The 20,663-nt window shown below is 49.3% G+C and overlaps 1 protein-coding gene across 1 annotated transcript in view; it reads right to left on the minus strand.

Moving 5' to 3' along the window:
• Nucleotides 1-236: 236 nt before the first annotated feature.
• The window catches only part of Lzts1 (leucine zipper tumor suppressor 1), a 64,618-nt gene continuing 44,191 nt past the window's right edge, over nt 237-20,663 (minus strand). Inside the window, exons 2-4 of the mRNA XM_017802593.2 lie at nt 10,001-10,478; nt 7,261-8,061; nt 237-3,368 (exon numbers count right to left, since the gene is read on the minus strand). Coding sequence (XP_017658082.1) covers nt 2,706-3,368; nt 7,261-8,061; nt 10,001-10,345 — 1,809 coding nt within the window. The 5' untranslated portion in view covers nt 10,346-10,478 and the 3' untranslated portion in view covers nt 237-2,705. The remainder of the gene's footprint in view (nt 3,369-7,260; nt 8,062-10,000; nt 10,479-20,663) is intronic.

Consider the following 20,663-nt stretch of genomic DNA (forward strand, 5'->3'; position numbering starts at 1 on the left):
CTCAGCCTGGCTCCCCCTTGGACAGCTCCCTCATCTGAGACATGGGGCAGGCTGTGGCCAGGAATAAGAGGATCAGCAAGTGCCTCAGAGGTGAGACGCCACCCCCCCCCCAATCATTCCCCCACTGGAGCTTGATGCCTGGGAACAGAGTGCGTGGCCAGGGATAAGAGGATCAGCAAGTGCCTCAGAGGTGAGACGCCACCCCCCCCAATCATTCCCCCACTGGAGCTTGATGCCTGGGAACAGAGTGCGCCTAGTGAGAGCAGAACAGAGTGGGGAGGTGCCCTGAGGGAGTCTGGGCAGTCCCCTCCTTGTGAGGTGCTGCTTGCTGGCTGATGATTTCTTGAGAGCAGCAGCACTCCCTGCCTGGAGGCACCTCTAGGGAGCAGTACAGTAGGAAAGCATAGCACAGCAGGTGACCTGTTTGCCCTGAGCCCATACTCCCCTATCCCTGTTCAATCTTTTCTACGTTGAGCGTCTGGACATAGGCATGGACCACAAATAGGATGCTTTAGGACAGGTAAGTAAAGTCCACATGAAGGTGAAGTCACCAAGTTATAGCACAGCTGCATCCTGAGGCTATCCCTGGGTCCTTGGACTAAGAGCAGTGCTGGGAAGGCATCAGCCACCTTGAATGTTGGGTAGGTCCTGGGCAAAGGTCTTGAAGATGGCGGTAGGGTGGGCTGAACTCCCTGTGGATAGAAGTCACTCTGCCCAGATATAGAGTATAGGCTTTGGGTCTGAGTACCTGCATGGTACCCACCCCTTCCTGGGCAAGATGTCCATGGCACATCAGTTCATCCGGCTGTTCATCTAAGGGTGGAGTCTTTCAGTAGTAGATGGGGGCAGGTAGCCTCCATCTTGCTCTCCATGGGGTAGTCTCACTGGGAAGGACTCAAACAAGGCACAGGCTGGTGGAGACAGAGGACCTGAGGGCCATGGACTTCTTTGACTGGACTCAGAGTTGTGCCTAGTGCAGGGTGTGATCCTGTAGGTGGGGAGGCACCTGTGGCCTGCAGATTCCAGATTTAAATCTAGCATGTGACTAAGGGCAATGGTCTATAATTCCAGAAGACATTATGTCATTAGAAGACAGCAGGAGAGGCCCAGCCTAAACCCCCAAACAGAAAGCAATGGAGGACACAGGAAAGGCTTCCAGCCTGTGACCACCGAGAAGGGCAGAAAGCTCACAGGAAGGCAAGGTCACTGGGGCCGGGGAACACTCGGGGCCTCCAAGGGCCAGCATCAGGGAGGTAGAATTAGGGCCTGTTCCTGGACTGTCAAGCACCCAGAGTCTCCCTCACGCCTCCTGCACCCTGGGCCCCACCCATCAGGCAAGCGCAGAGCTCAGGAATCCAGCAAAGGCTGGCCGTCCTAACAGCAGCTGTGGTGAGGGCCCAAAATAGAACACAGAGCAGCCTGGCTGCCTGCTTGATCTGGCTTGCTTTGAGAAAGACAGAACGGGGGGTGGGGGGAGATAATTCCCTGAACCAAGCAACTGTACTTTCCTCTGCACATAGCCCTAGCTATCTTCAAAAGAGAAGTCCAGGCTCCCACAGAGCTGCCCTCTAGATTAAATCTTTACAGCATGGAGTGCCACGTGGAGGGAAAACAGTGGGTGGGCCTGACTGTTCATAAGGCTGTGTGTATGTACCTCGTATCCCCTTTGACTGGACTCGGCCCACCCAGCGCTCTGGTGATGCTTCTCAATCAGTGAAGACTCATCACATGGCCCTGAAGACACTATGGGGTGAGAATGCCTGTGACTCTGGCTACAGGCAAAGGAGGCAAATGCCCAGCACCCTCACACACCATCTGAGTGGACAGGTTATTCCAGGTCCACTCAAGAGCCAGAGTGGCCGCTAGTCAACTGAATCATCCAGGGAAGCCTCTGCCTTGGCTAGAGCTGAACCAATCAGGAGGCTCCCCTGGGACAGCTGGGAAGCCATACCCTATGTCCCTGTCCCTGCATCCCACCCAGGGCCCCTGTGTCTATGGCTTTAAGAAGAATGATCATTGAGGTCAAAGGCCATTGAGAGGATACACAGCTCCAGCTAAGACTCTGGACCCCACTATCTGCCATGGCTCTCCCCCTCAGCTCTCCTCTGAGCTCTGTGGGTCTTGAGGTGGCTTTGCACTTCTGGGCTGTCCAGCTTCCCCTCCCTCCCACGGCTTGCTTGCTAAACTGTGTGGCAACCTGACCCTTTCACCTCCATAGGCAAAGGAGAACAGGTTATATGGTGAAGACAGAGTCCAAGGCTTCTGGTTACACATGGCTTCTTTCTGTTCTCAAGGCATCCCAGTGTGTCCAGGGGATAACAGGGGTTTGGGGATGACAGGAAGGAAGCTTCTGTCCTTGGGTGAACATTTGGCCTATATGGCAGCTGTCCCCTTCCCTGGTGGAGTCTCTCACTACTTTGAACAAAGGCCAAGGCTGAGGGAACTTTTAACCAGCACATGAAGACTCCTGACCACAACTTTGGGAGAGCTTAGGGGTTCACAGACCAGGGTCCAATATGTGACAGGATTGGGACAGGCAAGAGGAGAGGAAAGGTTATGTAGTTACCCCTGTCCACCCTGGGGACTCTTGAGTCTGGGCCCCAGAGGTGGCTTCCCTCAGAGGGGCTCAAAATGCCTCCTTGAACAGGCTTAGCTCCCTGCCTTCTGGTGTCTAGTTCCCAGCCCTCCCTGCCCTAGGTAGCCCTTCAGATTTCAGTGGCTATGATGTCTTCATAGGGGATGTCAGCTCCTTCCAAGTCAATCTCAAAGGGCTCTCCGGCCCCATCCCCACGGGCCAGCTGCTGCAGGGCCTTCTCCAGGCGCTGGTTGCGCTGATACATGGCCAGGTAGCTCTGTTGCAGCTGCTTCTGGTACTGGATCACCTTCTCCTTCTCCTCCTTCCACACCAACCGCTCATGCTGGAAGCCCGAGGACATCTGGTCATGGCCTTGCCGCTCCTCCTTCAGCTCAGCCCGCAGTCGCTCCAGCTCCCGCTGCAGAGCAGGGATGTCCTCTGAGAAGGTGGGCCCAAGCCCCGGGGGACCCAGGGAAGCAACGTCCCGCTGCAGGGCAGCCTGGGCCCGCAGCTCCAGCAGCTCCTGCTCCAGCAGGTTCACCTTCTCTCGAAGCAGTTCGGCCTCATTTTTCTTACGCTGCAGCTCGTTCTCGCAGACCTCCAGCTCCAGCCCCTTGGTGCGCAGGGCACTCTCCAGGTCCTGCATCTTCAGCTCCAGGCCCTCCAGCTTGCCCCGGGTGTCTTTCAGCTGTGCCTTTAGGTTGAGGATTTCGCTGGCCTTGGTGTTCACCTCCGTCTGGGACTCTTTGAGCTGTTGCTTCAGGAGAGAGATCTCGCCTGACTTCTGGCACACCTGCCAAGGGTGGGCAAGAGAGGGTGCCAGAGGTGAGTGGCCTCATCACAAGTAATGCTACATCTCTGCTTCCTAAAGGGTCCAGGCTGCTCCTGACATGGTGTCCTAAGCACAGTTCTGGTACACATAGACAACCGGTTTTCCTTGTACGCATCTCCATATGCCTGCCTTATTTCCAATTCAGACTTCACACCTCAGTGTGTGCCCAGCCCCATGGATGGCTATGTGCAAGTCAATTCAGCCGACTGTTCCCAGCTCCACTGCCCAGTTTTAACATCAGTGATACTGGCTTCCAGGTACAAATCCTCAAGCCTCACTCCTGAATGTACCCAGCCCTCCATTCCCCTCTGGGGTAAGGTTATCTCATCTCGTCCTGCTGCACCCCAGAGGCTAGTACAGCTTGGCATGTCCAAAAGACATCTGCCAAATGATGAGCTGTGGTCTTCCTCCCTGCCTAGCTTCCCCACCACTTTTCCACCCATTGGCCTTCAGAGTTGTGCCAAGAGCACAATGAAAATCATAGCTACTGAGTCAGACACATGTGTCTCCGGGGTCTTGGCTATTTGGGGTCATAAGTGTCATTTGTGATCATGATATGGTTCAGCAGTAAAGTACTTGTCTAAGCTAGGCATGGTAGTGCACAAGAGTTTGTATATACCTAGCCTGTCTTAGATGCTCCCCCACCAAAGGGAGAAACAAAACAAAAAAATAAAGAACAACAACAACAAACAACAAAAACCCAAATACACACACACACACACACACACACACACACACACAGACGCACACATACAAACCAGTAAATAAATAAATAAATAAATAAGAAAAAACATGCCTAATGTGCAGGAAGCCCTGGGTTCAGTCTCCAGTATGGAAAATAAATAAATAGGCCAACAAACAAATAAATAGAGGAGGGCTGACCTGACCAGTTAGACCACTGTGTCAATAATGAAGGTCAAGGCCTTGGCACTACAGAATGAACTCTTGGAACAAGATTGCAGGTCACCACTTTCATGTTTTCTCCCTTTTCCTCTCCCAGTCATGCTCCCCTGTGCTCCCAATGAACTATGACAGAGGGTAGAGGAGACTTAACCGCCCCCCCATGCATACATAGTTAGAGCCAAGAACTCCTTTTCAAAGCTAAGTGCTATAGTTTGGATCTTGACTGTTTCTCAAAGGCCCATACATTAAAGGGTTAAAGGCCTAGTTCCCAAGGCCACAATACTGAGAGCTAGTGGAACATCTAAGAAGCAAGGCCTGGTGGGAGATGTTTAGGTCACTGGCTCTTGACTCACTGGCCATGAGGTGGCAGGTTTTGCTTGGCCACATGTTCCCACCATGATGTGCTACCTCACCACAGGCCCAAAGCAGCAGGGCTAATTGATCATAAAGTGAAACCTCTAATACAGTGAGCCAAAATAACATTTTCCACTTTGTAAGTTGAGTATCTCAGGCATTTTGTAGGGTGACAAAAAACTGAATAGCATCCTGAACCTGCATTAGTTTAATGGACAGAGAGGACAAAGTAACAGTGGAGGCCCAGGTCTGGCTTTAAATCCTGGTGGGATCATTTATGCTCCAGGTGAACCTGGACGCACTTGCAAAGAGCCCATGTGGTGAGCAATTAAAAACTGTGAACTCTGGGGCCAGCAGATGCATCACTGGGTAAAGGCATTTGCTGCCAATCCTGCTGAGCTGACTTTGATCCCTGAAACACACACAGTAGAAGGACAGAACTAACCCCAGAACATTGTCCTCTGACCTCCACATGTGGGCTGTGGCATGTACATGTCCATGCACACATGCACACCCCCCAACACACTAAATAAATAATAAAAATATGAACTTTGGATCCACATCATTATGGCTAAATCCTAGCATCGACCCTTTATATGTGCCAGGCCTCACCAAGTCACTTAATTAGCTATTTGCTCTTATAACTAATCTGTGCGTCATCAATTTCCATAATTATAAACTGAGAAACTGTAATAATCCTACTTCACAGGGTAGTTATAAGAATTAGATGAGGGGCTGGAGAGAAGGCTTAGTGGTTAAGAGCACTGGCTACTCTTGCAGAAGACCCAGATTCGATTCCCAGCACCCATATGGTGGCTAACAATTGTCCATAACTCCAGTTCCAGGGGAATCTTGATACCCTCTTCTGACACGGGGATGCTTATACACATGTAAGCAATACACTCATACACATAAAATTAAAATGGTAAATTATAATCTTAAAAAAGAATTAGATGAGAGAACTTGGTACTTTCTAAGCTCTCTATAAATTACTATGATAAGCAGATTTATAACTATGTCTTTCTGTCATCATAAACTGCTGTTTATGACTTTTTATTGTTTTGCTGAGTGTCCTGACGAGCCAAGGTGGGTACAAGATGACAGCACCGTCTAACTTAGTTCCAGATCAGACCACAGGGATGGAAGACCAAGGTCAGTACTAGCTACTTATCACTGAGATGCACAAAGGCCCCTTTTTTCTCTTTTCCTGAGACCACCTGTCACTTCCTAGGATGAGGACAGGAAGCTCTTGGGCAGTTCAGGGCCATGTTGCCTAGGCTGGGTCACCCAACTTTGGCCTGGCGCTAGTCCAGGCAGACACAACTCTCATCCTTATTCCACAGAACTTTCTGGAGTGAATGACAGTACTGCTGTGCATACATCCTGCCTGCCTGTGGCACCAGGGCTGCTCAGGTGTGAAAAACTGCTTTCCTACCAGCCGGATGCATGAGAGGACCCTATCTGCTCTCCAGCCAGGCCAGGCCCAGATGCCTCATTCCAAAGTGATCAAAGAGCTGAGGAAATAGCTCAGTGGTGGGGTGCCTTCCTAGCAAATGTGAGGCCCTGGGTTCAAATAAAATGTGAGGCCCTGGGTTCAGTACCAAATAAAACAAAAAAATGAAAACAAATCTCGCCCTAAATGTGATGCACACATGTGTGTATGTGTGTTTGTGTTTGTGTGTGGTATATGTTTGTGTATGGTATGTGTGTGGTATGTGTTCATGTGTGGTGTGTATATCTGTGTGTCTAGTGTGTGGTGTGTGTATGTGTGTGTGTGGTGTGGTGTGTGTGGTGTGTGAATATGGGTGTGTGGTGTGGTATGTGACATGTGAATGTTTGTGTGTGGTGTCTGGTGTGTGTGGTGTGTGACGCGTGAGTGTTTCTGTGTGGTGTGTGGTGTGGTGTGTGTATATGTTTGTGTGGTGTGGTGTATGACATGTGAGTGTTTATGTGTGGTGTGTGGTGTGTGTATGTGTGTGTGGTGTGGTGTGTGATGTGTTTTTGTGTGGTGTGTGTATGTGTGTGTGTGGTGTGGTGTGTGACATGTGAGTGTTTATGTGTGGTGTGTGGTGTGTGTGTGTAGTGTGGAATATGTGTGTCTGTGTGTGTATCCCTTCTCCTCCCCTGTGTTTGCATCTCAGCTTACTAAGCATCTCCACTTACACTTCTGCAAGGAGGGACCACTTTCATCACTGAGACCCGCCACTAATGGCAGCAAGTAGGGACCCTCAACAGTACCAAATCAACCCACCTCCTCTCTCAGGTCCTCAGACCTGACAAACAGCAGCACAGCTGTGCTTTAGAGCCTCCCTTAAGCAGACAGAGCAAGGTCAGCCTTCAGTCAGCCTGACTGAGCCTCAGCTGTCCGGGTTTCAGCTTCCTCACCAACGACTTGTCTAGTCAATTCCATTACAGTGAGTGAAGATGGGAAAAGAGAGGAAACTCGGCACCCACTCCACACACCCATCCACTCCGCACTCCCTTCCTGGGGTCATAAAGTTGGCTCTTTATCACTTGGCACTTCCTGGCAGCACAGGGTGGGGTGGCCAGCAGTACAGCCCTAGCCATCCCACAGACAGGACTCATGGGGCCTCACCTCCCACTGGGTCTCCTCCAACGCCGGGGCAAAGTTGGTCTTCTCCCGCTCGTAGGACCTCAGCTTGGTCTCTAGCAGGTCCTGTTCCTTCATGAGGCTCTCCAGCTCCTGCCGCAGCTGCCGCTTCTCCTGCTGTAGCTGCAACACCTGCAGCTGCAGCACCTGCTGCACCCGCTGGCTCTTCTGCGAGGCTGGCTTCAGCTTGCCTCCACTCTTAGGCTCCAGGCCCTCCAGCTCGTCCCTGGTGCGCCGCGGCCGCTCCTCCAAGGCCTGGCCAGAGAACTCCTTCTCATCAAAGCTGCGCTGTAGCTTCTGCAGTGCACTCTCCCTCTGCAGCAGCTTCTGCTCCAGCTCCTGGATGGTGCACTCGTCCGTGGAGAGCGGGGAGCGCACGCATGAAGAGCCTTTGTCTGCCTTGCCTGGGTGAGCCAGCTTGCTACCCCCGTCAGAGAATGACAGAGCCTTTAGACTCATCATATTGCTGTCCTGAAGGATGATGCCTTGTGTGATATTGTGGGCTGAACCCCCAAAACGACTAGTGGGCCCCACTGGGGTGACTAGAGGATCTAGTTGGTAGCTGCTGGTGGTGCTATGTGTGGGCAGGCTGGACATGGAGTTCCGGCCAGAGTCGGACAGTGCCCCTGAGCACAGGCCTGGCTTCAGCTCCTGTTCCTTGGGCTTATCTGGAGGCATGAGGTGCAGCTGGTGGCTGGCACTCTCAGGGGAAGAGTGGAGGATGGCTCCTGACCGTGGCAGCACAGGCTTGAAGGCAGTGGGCCTCACTGCTCCCTTGTCTGAGCCCTGGGGAAGCAGAGACCACAATGACTTGAGTATTCCTTCCACACCCATCTCACCTCTCCCCACCATGGCTACTTACATGGTGCCATCCTCATGAGCCCACCTCAGTCCAGAACCCAAGTGACACTCTTCTTGGTGGGTAGCTATGGCAGACCTTGCCAGTAACTCTGAACCAGCTAAGTACAGTACATCTTTCTTGTGTTCTTTGAGAGTGCATGTGTGTGTGTTGGGGGGCGGCGCACATGTACATGTGCCTGACAAGGTCATGTGGAGGTCAGAGGGCAACTTACAGGAGTTAGTTCTCCTTCCCCAACTTTTACCATGTGGAAATCAGGTTGTCAGGCTTTGCAGCAAGTGGCCTTAACCACTGAGCCATCTCACTGGTCCCAGTACATCTTTCTTTTTCACTTTAAAATGTATTTAATTTCAAGTGTATGAGGGTTTTTTGCTCCATGTATGCAAGTGCATCCATGTGTGTAATCCCTGTGAAGGCCAAAAGGGGGTGATGGATCCTCTGGAACAAGAGTACAGATGGTTGTTAGCCACCATGTGAGTGCTGGGACTCAAACCTGAATCCTCTGCAAGAGCAGGCAATGCTCTTAACCACCGAGCCAGCTATCCAGCCCCAGTACATCTTTCTTAAGAAACTTTTGGACCTATGAATGTCTTCAGTGATGGCTGAGGCACTGAACTCATAGCAACCCGGTGCCATCTTTTCCCTAGCCCTCTTGAGGGGACAGAGCAACGCCATTTAGGTTTAGGAATCGAGGTGTGGTGCTATAAAGACATCAGGCTGTATGAAGTCAGTCCCTCCTTGCTCCCCAAAGCCTCTTCTGTTCAGCCTGGCACAAGACTGCAAACCACAGCTTCCTGTCCAGGTTAGAAGATCACCTGGAGACTTGCAATTTCCATTGGTGGAGCACTTTGCATTTTACAAAGCCTTTGTTTGAAAACTGCAAAGCTCTGTGCAAACATAGGCATCTTTCTTAGTCTAGGTTGAGCATTCCTGATCTGAAAATCTCAAATCTGAAATGCTCCCAAATCCACGAGTGTTTGTGTGCAGATGGGATGCTACATGTGGAAAACCTATACACGGCGAGATTTCATTTGATGCACACATTATTTAAAACATTGTATAAAATTATCTTAGGCCTTTGTGTGTCAGGTATATATGAAACATTAATGAAATTTCATGTTTAGATGGCCCTGGGATCTCTCATTACGTCTGTGTAAATATGTAATAATCTGAAAAAAAAAAAAAAAAAAAAAAAAAACAAAAAAACCCTGAAATCTTTAGCACTTTTGTTCCCAATCATTTCAGATTAGGAAAGTTCAACCTGTGCCTGCCACGGGGTGGGTGTGGGGACTGAACAGGCCAACTGTTGCCAGTATGGACTAGTGAGATGTGTGAGTGCCTGAGCTGTTGGGAGAGCGGAATTTCTGAATACCCAGGTCCCTGTATGGCCATCTCCGCTCACTTGATAAGAACAAAATCCCAACCCTTCTTCAGCCAAAGGGACCAGAAACCAAACCATGGGCAAGGATGCAAATAACTACTCCTCTCCCTGAGTCCCCTAGAGATAAGTACTCACCTCTCTCCTTCCCCTATGAACTTGCTGTCCTTTGGCCTACTTTGACCATCCAGGTTATGTCCCAAAAGAGCTCAGAAAGGCTTGCCATTTCCCCTCTCCCCTTTGCTGTAGGGCTGACCTAAGATTTCTGGTTTAGCAGATGGACCAGCGTGCCTGTGCCTTGTCCAACCTTTGATCCATGCAGTGGGGACAAACACTTTCACTCTCACTGCTGGTGCTCCAGCCTCTTGGAGACCTAAATCCTTGCACAAGGTCTCCTTCCCTATGCCTCTTCCCATTCCAACCCCTTTTCTCCCACCCTCTCCCCTCCCTTTCCTACCCAGGGACCTTTGTCAGAGACCTGTGCTTACCATTTCCAGCTGATTGGAGAAGGGCATGAGCTTGGGTGGAGTGGACGGGTCAAAATCTACCCCGGCTTGGCCCCCTATGTCCCCACTGGACAAGGCTGTGTAATCTGGGCGGTGGGAGCCTCGGGCCTTTTGGCTGACCTTGATGTAGAAGAAGTCTTCACTTTTACCCATTTTGGAACTGGACTTGCCACGCCCTGAGTCCTGGGAGAAGCCAAACCTCAGCAGCCCGTCTGAGTACCGGTTGAGCTTCTTGAGGTGGGAGGATTTGCGCAGCTTGTACTGTGAGGCACGGCAGTGCTTGCTGTGGAAGCTGTGGCCTGAGATGAGGCTGCTGACACTACCCATGGTGACACGTGGCCAAGGGCGTGCAGGGCAGGACAGGGGCTTGGTGAGGCTGTGGTAACAAGGTGCAGTCCTGGCTCAGCCAGGGGACTGTGGTCATAGCAGACCCATCCCAGAGCCTGGGAGAGCCATGGAGCTGGAAGGAAACAAACAGAAGTCAGCTGGCTGGATCCAGGTGCAGCACTGTCCTACCGGCTATTTCAGGAATGTTATTCCAACCATGAGACCTGGATGATAGAAGAATGTTTGCCAGATGCAAGCTCTGCCTCTACTACGAGTCTTTCAATCATTCTGTCCCCAAGAGCAGCTCCAGGTGAAGTGCTGTGCTATGTACTGGGCATTCAGTGGTGATGGAACCATTGCACTCATAGGTTTAGCGTCATGTGAATACTTAATCCACAGGACTCATCTCAAGTGCTATGCTAAGGTGGATATTTGGGGCAGGTGGAGTAGGACAGAGTTCTGAGTAGGGCCTGTCTATGTAGGGAGTACTTAGGTTTAGGTGTGTCTCTCAGTATTTGTATATTGGAAACATAATCTCCAAATCCATATATGAATGGTTTTGGGGGGTGTGATTTGATCTCAGGGTTAGATAATGATGTGGAGGGTCGTGATAGCATTAGTGGAGGAGGTAAAGCCAGGTGGAATGACACACATCTGTAATCCCAGCACTTAGAAGGTAGAGAAAGGAGGATTGAGTATTCCCAGCTAGCCTGGGCTACATATCAAGTTCAAGGCTGCAAACCTGAGCTATGTCATAGCAAAACCTTGTCTTAAAAGAAAAAGAAGAGGAGAAGAAAAGGAGAAAGAGGAGAGAAAGACTTGCTGCTGGGAAACCTGCCGGTCTGTAAATGTGCTGCCCTGAACCACCTTGGGACCTTGCAGAGTACACACACACACACACACACACACACACACACACACTAAGAAGGACTTCACCAGATGTGAATGCCCTACCCCATCTTGAACTTCCCTAGCTTTAAGACTGTGAGCTGACTATACCTATATTCCTTATAAATTGCCCTGTCCATGACATTCTGTTATAGCATCAACAAATGGCTTCTGTGCTAGGGTAGCATTTGAAGAGGGCTCAAGAAAAATAAGAGGCAAGCCATAGAAACCTGGAGAAGAGAAGCAAAAGGCCTGAATGTCTGAGGCAGAGTGTGCCTGGTTCCACAGGACCAGCTGGGACACTGTCCTGGCTGGCTGGGGGTCCATTCGGCTGGCAAAGTAGCAGGAAGAGAAGCCTCAGTAGGCAGGGAACCTGCAGGCCCCAGACCACAGGAGCTGGGCAGCTTGACAGAGACAGAGAGGAGGAGTGCAGAGCGATCTCAGGAGGGGACAGGCGCATCTCCCCTGCTGTGGAAGGTCACTGTGGCTGTTGGGTGACGAGGATGAGTGATTATTACAGCTGGGCTGGGGCAGTAGCTGCAGACTGTTCTAGATGTAGATTTAAGGCTGATCTGGTAGGATTTACCAAAGGACTGGGTGTTGGGAATGAAAGGGGAATCAAGACTGGTTCTTGGTGCTGGGATGTAGCTCAGTGGTAGTGCAGCTGTGCTGTCAACAGAACTGGTTCTAAAGAGAGACACTGTGTCCTTCTCTTTGGTTAGAGGACTAAACAACAGACCTCAAAGAGTTAAAATTTTCCTCAGCAGTCTCATTCAGAGGGAAATGAAAGACTGAAGCCTTGGTTCCCAGTCACAGGGGGAATGGGCCTCCCAGGAAGAGATTTCACAGGGTCTGACAATGTACTGGAACACCTTGCACAGGACACACTGTGGTAGTGACAATGATGGGTCCATGACAGACAGGAGCACACCGTGACCAGGGCTGCTTAACCATGCAATGCTCTTCCCTCTATCTAGACCTCATATCAGTTACTCTGAAGACAGACTGGGAAGGGAGCGTCCCTGGAGCTCTTCATTTGCTCCTCTTCCCAATGTGTCTGCATCAAACAAATCTGCTTGTCTTTGATTAGCTTGTGGGGATGAATGGTAGAGCCTAGCTCACTGAGGCTGTCAAAGTCTACGCTTTTATTCAAAACTCCTAACAGTAGGGCAGTTGCCTATACACAAGGGCCTGGGTTCCATCCTTAGCACTGCAATAATAATAATAATAATAATAATAATAATAATAATTACAGTAGTAGTAAGTATGGGCCAGCAAGATGGTTCAGTGGATGGTTCACTTACCTCAAAAAAAGCCTCACAACTTGAGTTTGTTCCCTAGGACCTACAGGGTGGAAGGAGAGAAATGACTCCCTCAATTTGTCCTCTGACTGCATTATATATACTATGGCATGCACATGCACACACACACACACACACACACACACACACACACACACACACAAAATGTGAAGTTTAAAAAAACAAGTAAATAAGTAAATGAATAATGTATAATGTTGGGAACAGGAATGAGCAAGAACAAAGTATAATGACATATATATGAAAATGCCATAATGAGATCCATTACTTTGCATATTTTCAAAAATTAATTATCAAAAACTCAATGTTTTCATGGAGATGCAGATTTGCCACTCACTGGAACAAGAAAGATCACAAGCTGGGCAAGCACAGGTGAGGTGGGCTGGAGGTCTGGGTTAAGACCAAAAGTTTGCAATGCCTGCTGGTCATCCAAGATTGATGGAGTAGGCTGCAGGCATTGAGCGGGGCACTGGACTGCAGATGTACAGGCAAGATGTGAGTGTGTGGAAGACCACTGTGAGAGGAGAGGCAATTGCGGAAAGACAAGAGAAGTCTGAGGAAGAGTTCAGGGAGCAAGTTCAAGAGGCAGGAAGGTGAAAGATTAAGGAAGGATGGAAAAGAGAAGGCTGATAGTGAGGTAGGAGATCCACGCAAGCCAAGGGAGGAAAGGGATTTATCCTAAGGCTGTTAGTTGCTGCTCAAGTCAGATGGAAAATGAGCATTGGTCAGTGGATGTGATCACATGGAGGTCATGGTGACCTTGACAAGAGTGGTTTTGATGAAGTGCTGGGAAGAAAGGCCAAGTGGGAGACGGTTGAGGAGAGGTAAAGGGAGGAGATAATCATAGCCTTTGAACTCAGAGAAGCACATGATCCACTTGATTTGGATCCCTAGTTACATCATTGCCAGCCACATATAGGAGGTAAGCTGTTTGACACCCGATTCCAGCTTTGCAAACTAGTCTAAAACATACTTTGTAATATTCAGAAAGAAGTAAGGTCTCTCCTTGAAAATCGATGCTTAACATAATCATGACAACATTGCCAGCCACTAAACAGAGGAAGGTCGAGAAATCTATGCTGCACACACCCACAGATGTGAGCGCACTCTGAGTAGAAATCATACTTTCCCACAGCTCAAAAGGGTGGTTGTGTAGAGGGAAGGAACATTTCTCAAAAGACATATGGTTCAGTCCAGGGGAAAGCAACTACTAGCTTCGAACGGTAGGACAGGTGGAAGGAACCTGTGTCTTGGATCTGCTCTAAATTATGGCATTGCTCTTAAAGGGACCAAGGAACGTCCAAATGGTTCATGGGAGCAGCAGGTGCATGATAGAAAGAGGCTTTAGGCTAATTATCACAGCTTGGATCCAAACTCTCATTGCTACCTGAAAGGTAAAGAAGTTGTACTAGGAACACATCCATTCCAAATTCCATTCATGGAAGCCCAATATAATTAAACTTCATTGTGAAGTTTATTACATGTAAGTTTACTGTTGAAAGTGTTTCATTAAATTGATGGCTTCTTGAACTCAAGGAAACAGAATCAATATGGCCTCAAGGGAATGCCAAGGGAAATCTATAAAATACCACTGTGAGCCAGGCACTGTGACATTTACTGAGTGCTTAGTTCATAGCAAGCGCTCAGCAAGTGGTGGGTATTTCACTGGCACCTGCTACTATTATTTTGATCAGGATCCCCACCAGCACACCCCGTCCTCATGCAGTCTTTTGAGTCCACACCACATCTTCTCTTCCAGATGCAAATTCCCTGCACTGCATCTCTGTCCTGTGCTTCCTAAGAGCTCAGGGTTCCTCTGTTAACCTAAGACTTGACATTGGCAAATATCGTATTCATCCTCCTTCATCTCTAACTCAGCCTAGACCTCCAGTCCCAGGAGGCAAAAAAGCCCATTGTTGTCCACATATAGAAGGACCTTTGGTCCAAAGGCTCTTCTGGAGATGGCTCAGTGGTGAAGAGCCCTTGCTACTCTTGCAAAGGACCTGGGTTTAGTTCTCAGCACCAGCATGGCAGCTAACAATCATCCATAACTCCAGTTCCAGGGTAATCCTGTGCTCTCTGCAGGCATTGCACAACATGGGTCCACTTACATACATGCAGACAAAACACTCATACACATAAAAAAGAGGTTTTCCTGCATTCTGTAATACCAATCGGAAGCTGGTTCTCTCCTTCTACCATGCGTGTTCCATGGATCAAACTCAGGTCATCAGGCTTGGTGGTAAATACCTTCACCCACTGAGCCATCTCTCTGCCCCCTTACAACCACTTTGGCAAGCAGTCCCTTCCTTTTTTCATACCCAGTATATATTTGTGAGCACTATAACATGCATTGTTGCCAAGGCTAGATCATTGGCTCTGGCATCAGAAAATTTTCACTTTGAAAACGAACTTCTCTGAGGTTTCTTTATTACAAAACAAAAATACTGATTTTATTTATTTATTTATTATTTATTTATTTATTTTTTGAGACAGAGTTTTGCTATGTAGTCCTGACTGGTTTGGTACTCATTATATAACCCAGGCTGTCCTCAAACTTCAGGCAGTCTTCCTGCCTCAGTCTCCCAAGTGCTGGAATTAAAATCATCATTCCTGGATGAAATATAGGCACTTAAACAGGAACAACAGGAAGATGGAGCATGCTAACAGAGCCCAGCACAATGCTTGGAACAGGGCACGTGCCCTACAGATGTGCTCATGATAAACAGAAGGGTAAGACAGCATGGCACCTTCAAAAGTCTGTGACAGATGGAGTGTGACTACAACATTGGGCAGACATATATTATGGTTTGAATGTGAAACGTTTCCCACAGACTCATGTGTTTGAATACTCGGTCCCCAGCTGGTGGCACTGTTTTGGGAAGCTGTGGAGCTTTTTGGATATAAGATCTGACTGGCAGGCACAGGGCCATAGGGGCAGAGCAAGAGTGTTATAGCTCAGTCCCAGTTCTATCCAGAGCCCTCTGCCTCCTCATCCATGAAGATGTGAGGGCCCAGACTGAGGAGACAGCTCAGTAGGTAAATCGCTTAGCATGCTAAGGGTGAGGACTGGCATTGAGATTCCCCAACAACCAAGTAAATGTGGGGCAGGCATGGTGGCCCATCTGTAAGCCCAGTGCTCAGAGGCTGAGACGGAGCAAGCTGGTTAGTGAGATAAGGTGAACTGGCAAGCTCAGGAACTCAAGTGAGAGACCCTGTTTCAATAGAGAGGCTGATCAAGAAAGATGCCTGACATCAACCTCTGGTCTCCACATACACATGCATACATGTGTGTCCATACACATGGGAACACACAGAAACACACATGCACCACCACCACCCCCACACACAAGAAAAGATGAGAAGCCCCAACTGCACACACCTGCAGCTGTGCCTTCTCCACCTTGATGGACAGAGACCCACTCAAATTGTGAGCTAAAATCAACCCTTCCTCCTCAAGTTGCTTCTGTCAGGTACTCTAGCACAGCAACTGAAAGTAACTAAGAAGTATGCTAAATGAATCTGCTCTTGGCTCTGCTAGTCCTGCCCTCTCTTCTCCCCTGACCCTTGATACACAGGTGAAGTGTCCAATATTTTTCCCCATCTGTCCATCACACACATCTCAAGAGTCAAGGCCAGTGCTCATCTACACGAAAACCTGCCCAGGCTTCCCAGGGTTCTCACAGGAAAACATAAGGCTCCTCTCCACATCTTGCAGGTGCTGGCTCTTACCACACAGCATCCTTTCCTCACTCACATCCACAATCCCAGCTGCAATGCTTCGCCCTTGTTCATTGAGCACAGGCACCTTTTCCTACCCAGCTCACCTGCTGCTGCCTGGCTTGGAATTCTCTCCCCTGAGGTCTCTACACAGGACATTCTCAGCCCTTATTACTGACTCAAGCCCCACCTCCTGTTACCCTTCAAAAGTTCAAGTCCCCCACTGCTTTCTAGTCTATCAACCCATTTTATTGCCTTCCTAATCTTTCCTTTAAATGACAATACTCTTACTTTGAAATGGAATTGCTTATTGCATGTATAGCTAGCAGAATCTGAACTCTGTGGCAGCAAACATTTTGTATCCGTAGTCCCTGGAACAAAGCTGAGGAACGTGAGGTGGCAGCGCAGAGTCGCAATGCTGTGGCCCCATGACTCAGCTAACCACTAACAACACGGGACTTGACGCAAACTTAGAGGCGTTTGGTTCCTGTCCTGAAGACCAAAGTGAGTCTCCAGGATTGAGGGAGGGCAGCCCAGAGGAGAAAACACGGTCTGGGAGCCTGGGTTGTAGGAATGACTTTTACAAAATGGATAGACTCTCTCGACTAATGGCTTTTAATTAACTTTGGCAAACTGGATTTGCTACTCCACCCAAAAAAGATAAATGTGGGTATGCTTGAGAATTACCATATCAAAGCCCTGAAAGACAGGACCTCCATCTTCACTGAACACAGGGAAGATTAGGAAGGACGCCTGGCATGGTGTGCCCGAGGTATTCTAGAACTGGGGATGAGAAAGCAAGACTGTTAAGAGAAGGGTAGATCCAAACTTGTATTTCCCCAACTGAACTTGGAGAAACAGACTGAACAGTTCCAGATACAGTTCCAGACGTCGTTCCAACAGTTCCAGGGACAGACAGCAACAAGAGCTATCTGGGGGAGCGAGTGTCCTCCAAGTTCAGGCCCACTGTTAAAAGCCAAATTTAAGAGTCAGGCTGTTTTAGTCAGGTTGGCATGGTGATGGTGCATTGTGTGCCCTGTACGAGGAAGAGACCACTAGAGTAAGAGAGAGACAAAGGATGGCGGCCCCTGTCCCCAGGAGAGCATTCCTATCCCTGAGTCATGCAACCTGCATGCCACTCCCAGGTCTTGACATGCAGAAGAGCTGTAAAGTTCAAGGTTACTCTGGGATCCACTTGAAGTTAAACTAATTACTCCTTGAGTGTCTAGACTTGTTCTACCATCAACTCAGAGAGAGCATTCCAGCAAACTTGGCTGTGTTCCAAACTCCTTCCCAAAACCACCTTCTCACCCGCCCTCCCATCTCATTTGCCCCCTCCCCTCTCTCCTCTGCAAGGACAGGTTAAAGGGGCATCCTCCAGTGCCTGGGAAAAAATCCTCATGGGCCAAGAAGAAAAGCACGAGCCACGCAGCACTCTCAGATCCAGCGAAGAGAAATGAAGCAGGGAGAAGCTGCTGAGTGTGGTGGAGCAGCCTCTGCGGCAGGATCTCTTAGAACCCCACAGAGGACTCCACTACAAGCAGACTTCCAGTCTGAGGAGCTCCCAAGTGATGAGGAACCCAAAGCTTCCTGCAGTTCTCAGAATCCCATCCCAGAGAATTCAGACCACCCCCCAACACACACACACAGAGCAGTAACAACCATCACCCCTCCCTCAGCCCACTTTGCACAGGGTCTAACTACACCAGGACAGGAAATAGCTCAGACAATCAAGGCAAGTCCTCACTTTTGACTCTTAGGTGAGAACAGGGGAGGACACCTTTGCGGCCCCCCTCCACTCCATTCTGCATTCTCCTTTCCAAAGGAAAGCAGGGCTGAAGTGCAGGTGACACATCGCTGATTATCCCTTCCAGAACTGGAAGGAGAGGCATGGAGTTGAAAGGAGTCTGTCTCACGGAGGGGTGAAACAGCATCACTCACCCTCCAATTGCAGTCCAAGGGTCTCCCTTCCCATGAAGTGAAGCAGCTGGCCCTGGCCTACAGCAATCCCAGGCTTCCAGCTTTAGGGAGTGGCACTGGGCACTCCTGCCTATCTTTGTCCTTCTCTCCTCAACATAGACAGAGAGGTCACTTCCCAATCTCAGGATGACCAACCTCTAGCTGCCCACTTGCTTCTTTCCCCTCCACTGCCCTCCTTCCCTTCTGTTACCCCGTCCCACAGGATGAGGTCCTGGATGAGGAAGTGGGATAGGGCAGGCTGCCTTTTGGCCAGGCACTCCAAGCCATGCCATGGGGCCTCTGTTGCTGTCTGCTACAGGACACTCATCCTGCCTATCCCATCCACTGTCACCCTAAACCCATCTGACAAGCAAAATTCTCAGAAACTGCTGTGCCAAATACCCTTCTCGGGGCTGAGCCAATGAGACTGTCGTGTGGGGTTCATGTGGCCACACATTCAACAAATGCTCAGTACTTGATATGGGCCAAAATGTAAATGACACGATGAGGAGTTGGGAGGGGGAAGAAGAAGAGTGGTAAGTGTGTAGGAAAAAAGCCAAAGACTCAGAAGGGACAAGTGTGCATGCATGTGCGCGTGCATGTGTACATGGGTCTCCATGTACATCTGCAGGCACATTTTATGTGTACCTTATGTGCACGTGCTTGTCAGTGTGTGAACACATACATGCACATCCCTCTGTGTACTTGTGTATGCATGCATGACTGCATGTGTAGGTGTGTCATCTACTACATTAGACAGAATGGCCAGGGAGAGAGGCTCTTAGACAGCTGTACTAGAGAAGAGTCAGTCTGATAAAGTTATGTTTTTTCTTTCTTTTTAAGAGATTTTTGTTATTTTAAAACTATGTATATATCATGTGTGTGTATGTGTGTGTGTGTGATTACAGGAGCCTACGGACTCAAGAAGAGAGGGTCAGATCTCTTGGAGCTGGAGGTACAGGCAGTTGTGAGCCATCTGATGTGGGTGCTGGGAACTGAACTCAGGTCTTCTCCAAGAGCAGTAGACACTCTTAACTGCTCAGGCATCATTTCGGCCCCCAATATTCATTCTTTCACAATGATCCTCTCTTGGGGCTAGAGAGATGGCTCAGTGGTTAGGAGCTCTGTCTGTTTTTGCAGAGGACCCAGGTGCAGTTGGTTCTCAGCACCCGCATGGTGGCGAACAACCGTCCATAACTCCAGCTCTAAGGAATCCAAAGCTCTTTTCTGACCTCCTGGGCATTTGCATGACAGAGGTATACTTACAAACATGCAGGCAATACACCCATACACATAAAATAAAAATAAAAAAACATTAAAAAACCAACAAAATGGTCCTCTCATTGGAAACAGTGAAGCCAAAGCCCTGAGTGAGAGACACATGGATTTAGCTTGGTGTTTTTTCAAAATGATTCTCAAGTGGATATGAAGTGCCGACGAGGCACCCAGTAAGTGAAGGTCAGAAATGCACCCCCGTTTCTTCCCTTGTAATATGGAGGTAAGCAAGGCCACCGCGCCATATGCCTCCACCATGAAGAAGAAAGACAAGGCACGTGCAGAAAGGACTGAGGGCTCGTCATAGTCTTTCTCACTGTTTCTAGGGACCTTTGTTTGGGATGCTGTTTATCTGAGAAGCACCCAGGGCTGCAGGCCTCACACAAAGCATGGCCTGACCACAGGGTCCTATGCTCTTGAATCATTTCAAACATAGAAGCAAGCACAGACCACAGTGTAAGTCTCCGTGAGTACAGAGCCTCTTCCCTGGGCTCAGTTTCCAACCACAACCTGAGGCTAAAGTTAATGAGAACTACTGACTCCTCTTCTTCAGAAAAATGCACCCTCCTACCTCTTGGCTATCACTTCTGAGGGTTCACTGGCCACTAATGCCTGACCCTTGATTGGCCTCATTAAAAACATGATTACATCCGGCTGTGGAAGATCCAACATGAACTTTGGTGAGGAACAAAGAACTAGGTCTTAGATTATGGACTTAACTTTACTGCTTCCCTTTGGGGACCGGAGAGGTGGGAGCAAAGACAAGATATGAAAGTGGCTTGGCCTCAAGCCCCTCCCAGCTCCATGCCTAGCTGCCTAGCTCCAAAGATGTGGGCACATTTGAGAGCAATTTCCAAAAGGATACCAACATGCTGGTGTTGGTGTTGGCTGAGGCAGGAGGAGCCTGAAAGGGTGGGGTCACCAGGTATTTGGCCTGGAGGCTCTGCCAGGGAGCAGAGCTCAGGGCACTGTGTCTCAGCTTGGCTGTTCCACAGCCTGGCGATCCACTACACCACCTTCTTGTGCTTCCTTCTAGTCTAACACGTTTAAAAATATTTTTATTGATTCCAGAACTTCATACAACGCATTTTGATCACATCCAGATCCCTCCCCCTCTCTACTCCCCCGACCCACCTCCTCTCCCCTCCCTCCTCCCC

This window comes from Nannospalax galili, unplaced genomic scaffold (assembly GCF_000622305.1).
Source record: "Nannospalax galili isolate Female #2095 unplaced genomic scaffold, S.galili_v1.0 scaffold291, whole genome shotgun sequence".
Classification (NCBI taxonomy): Eukaryota; Metazoa; Chordata; class Mammalia; order Rodentia; family Spalacidae; genus Nannospalax; species Nannospalax galili.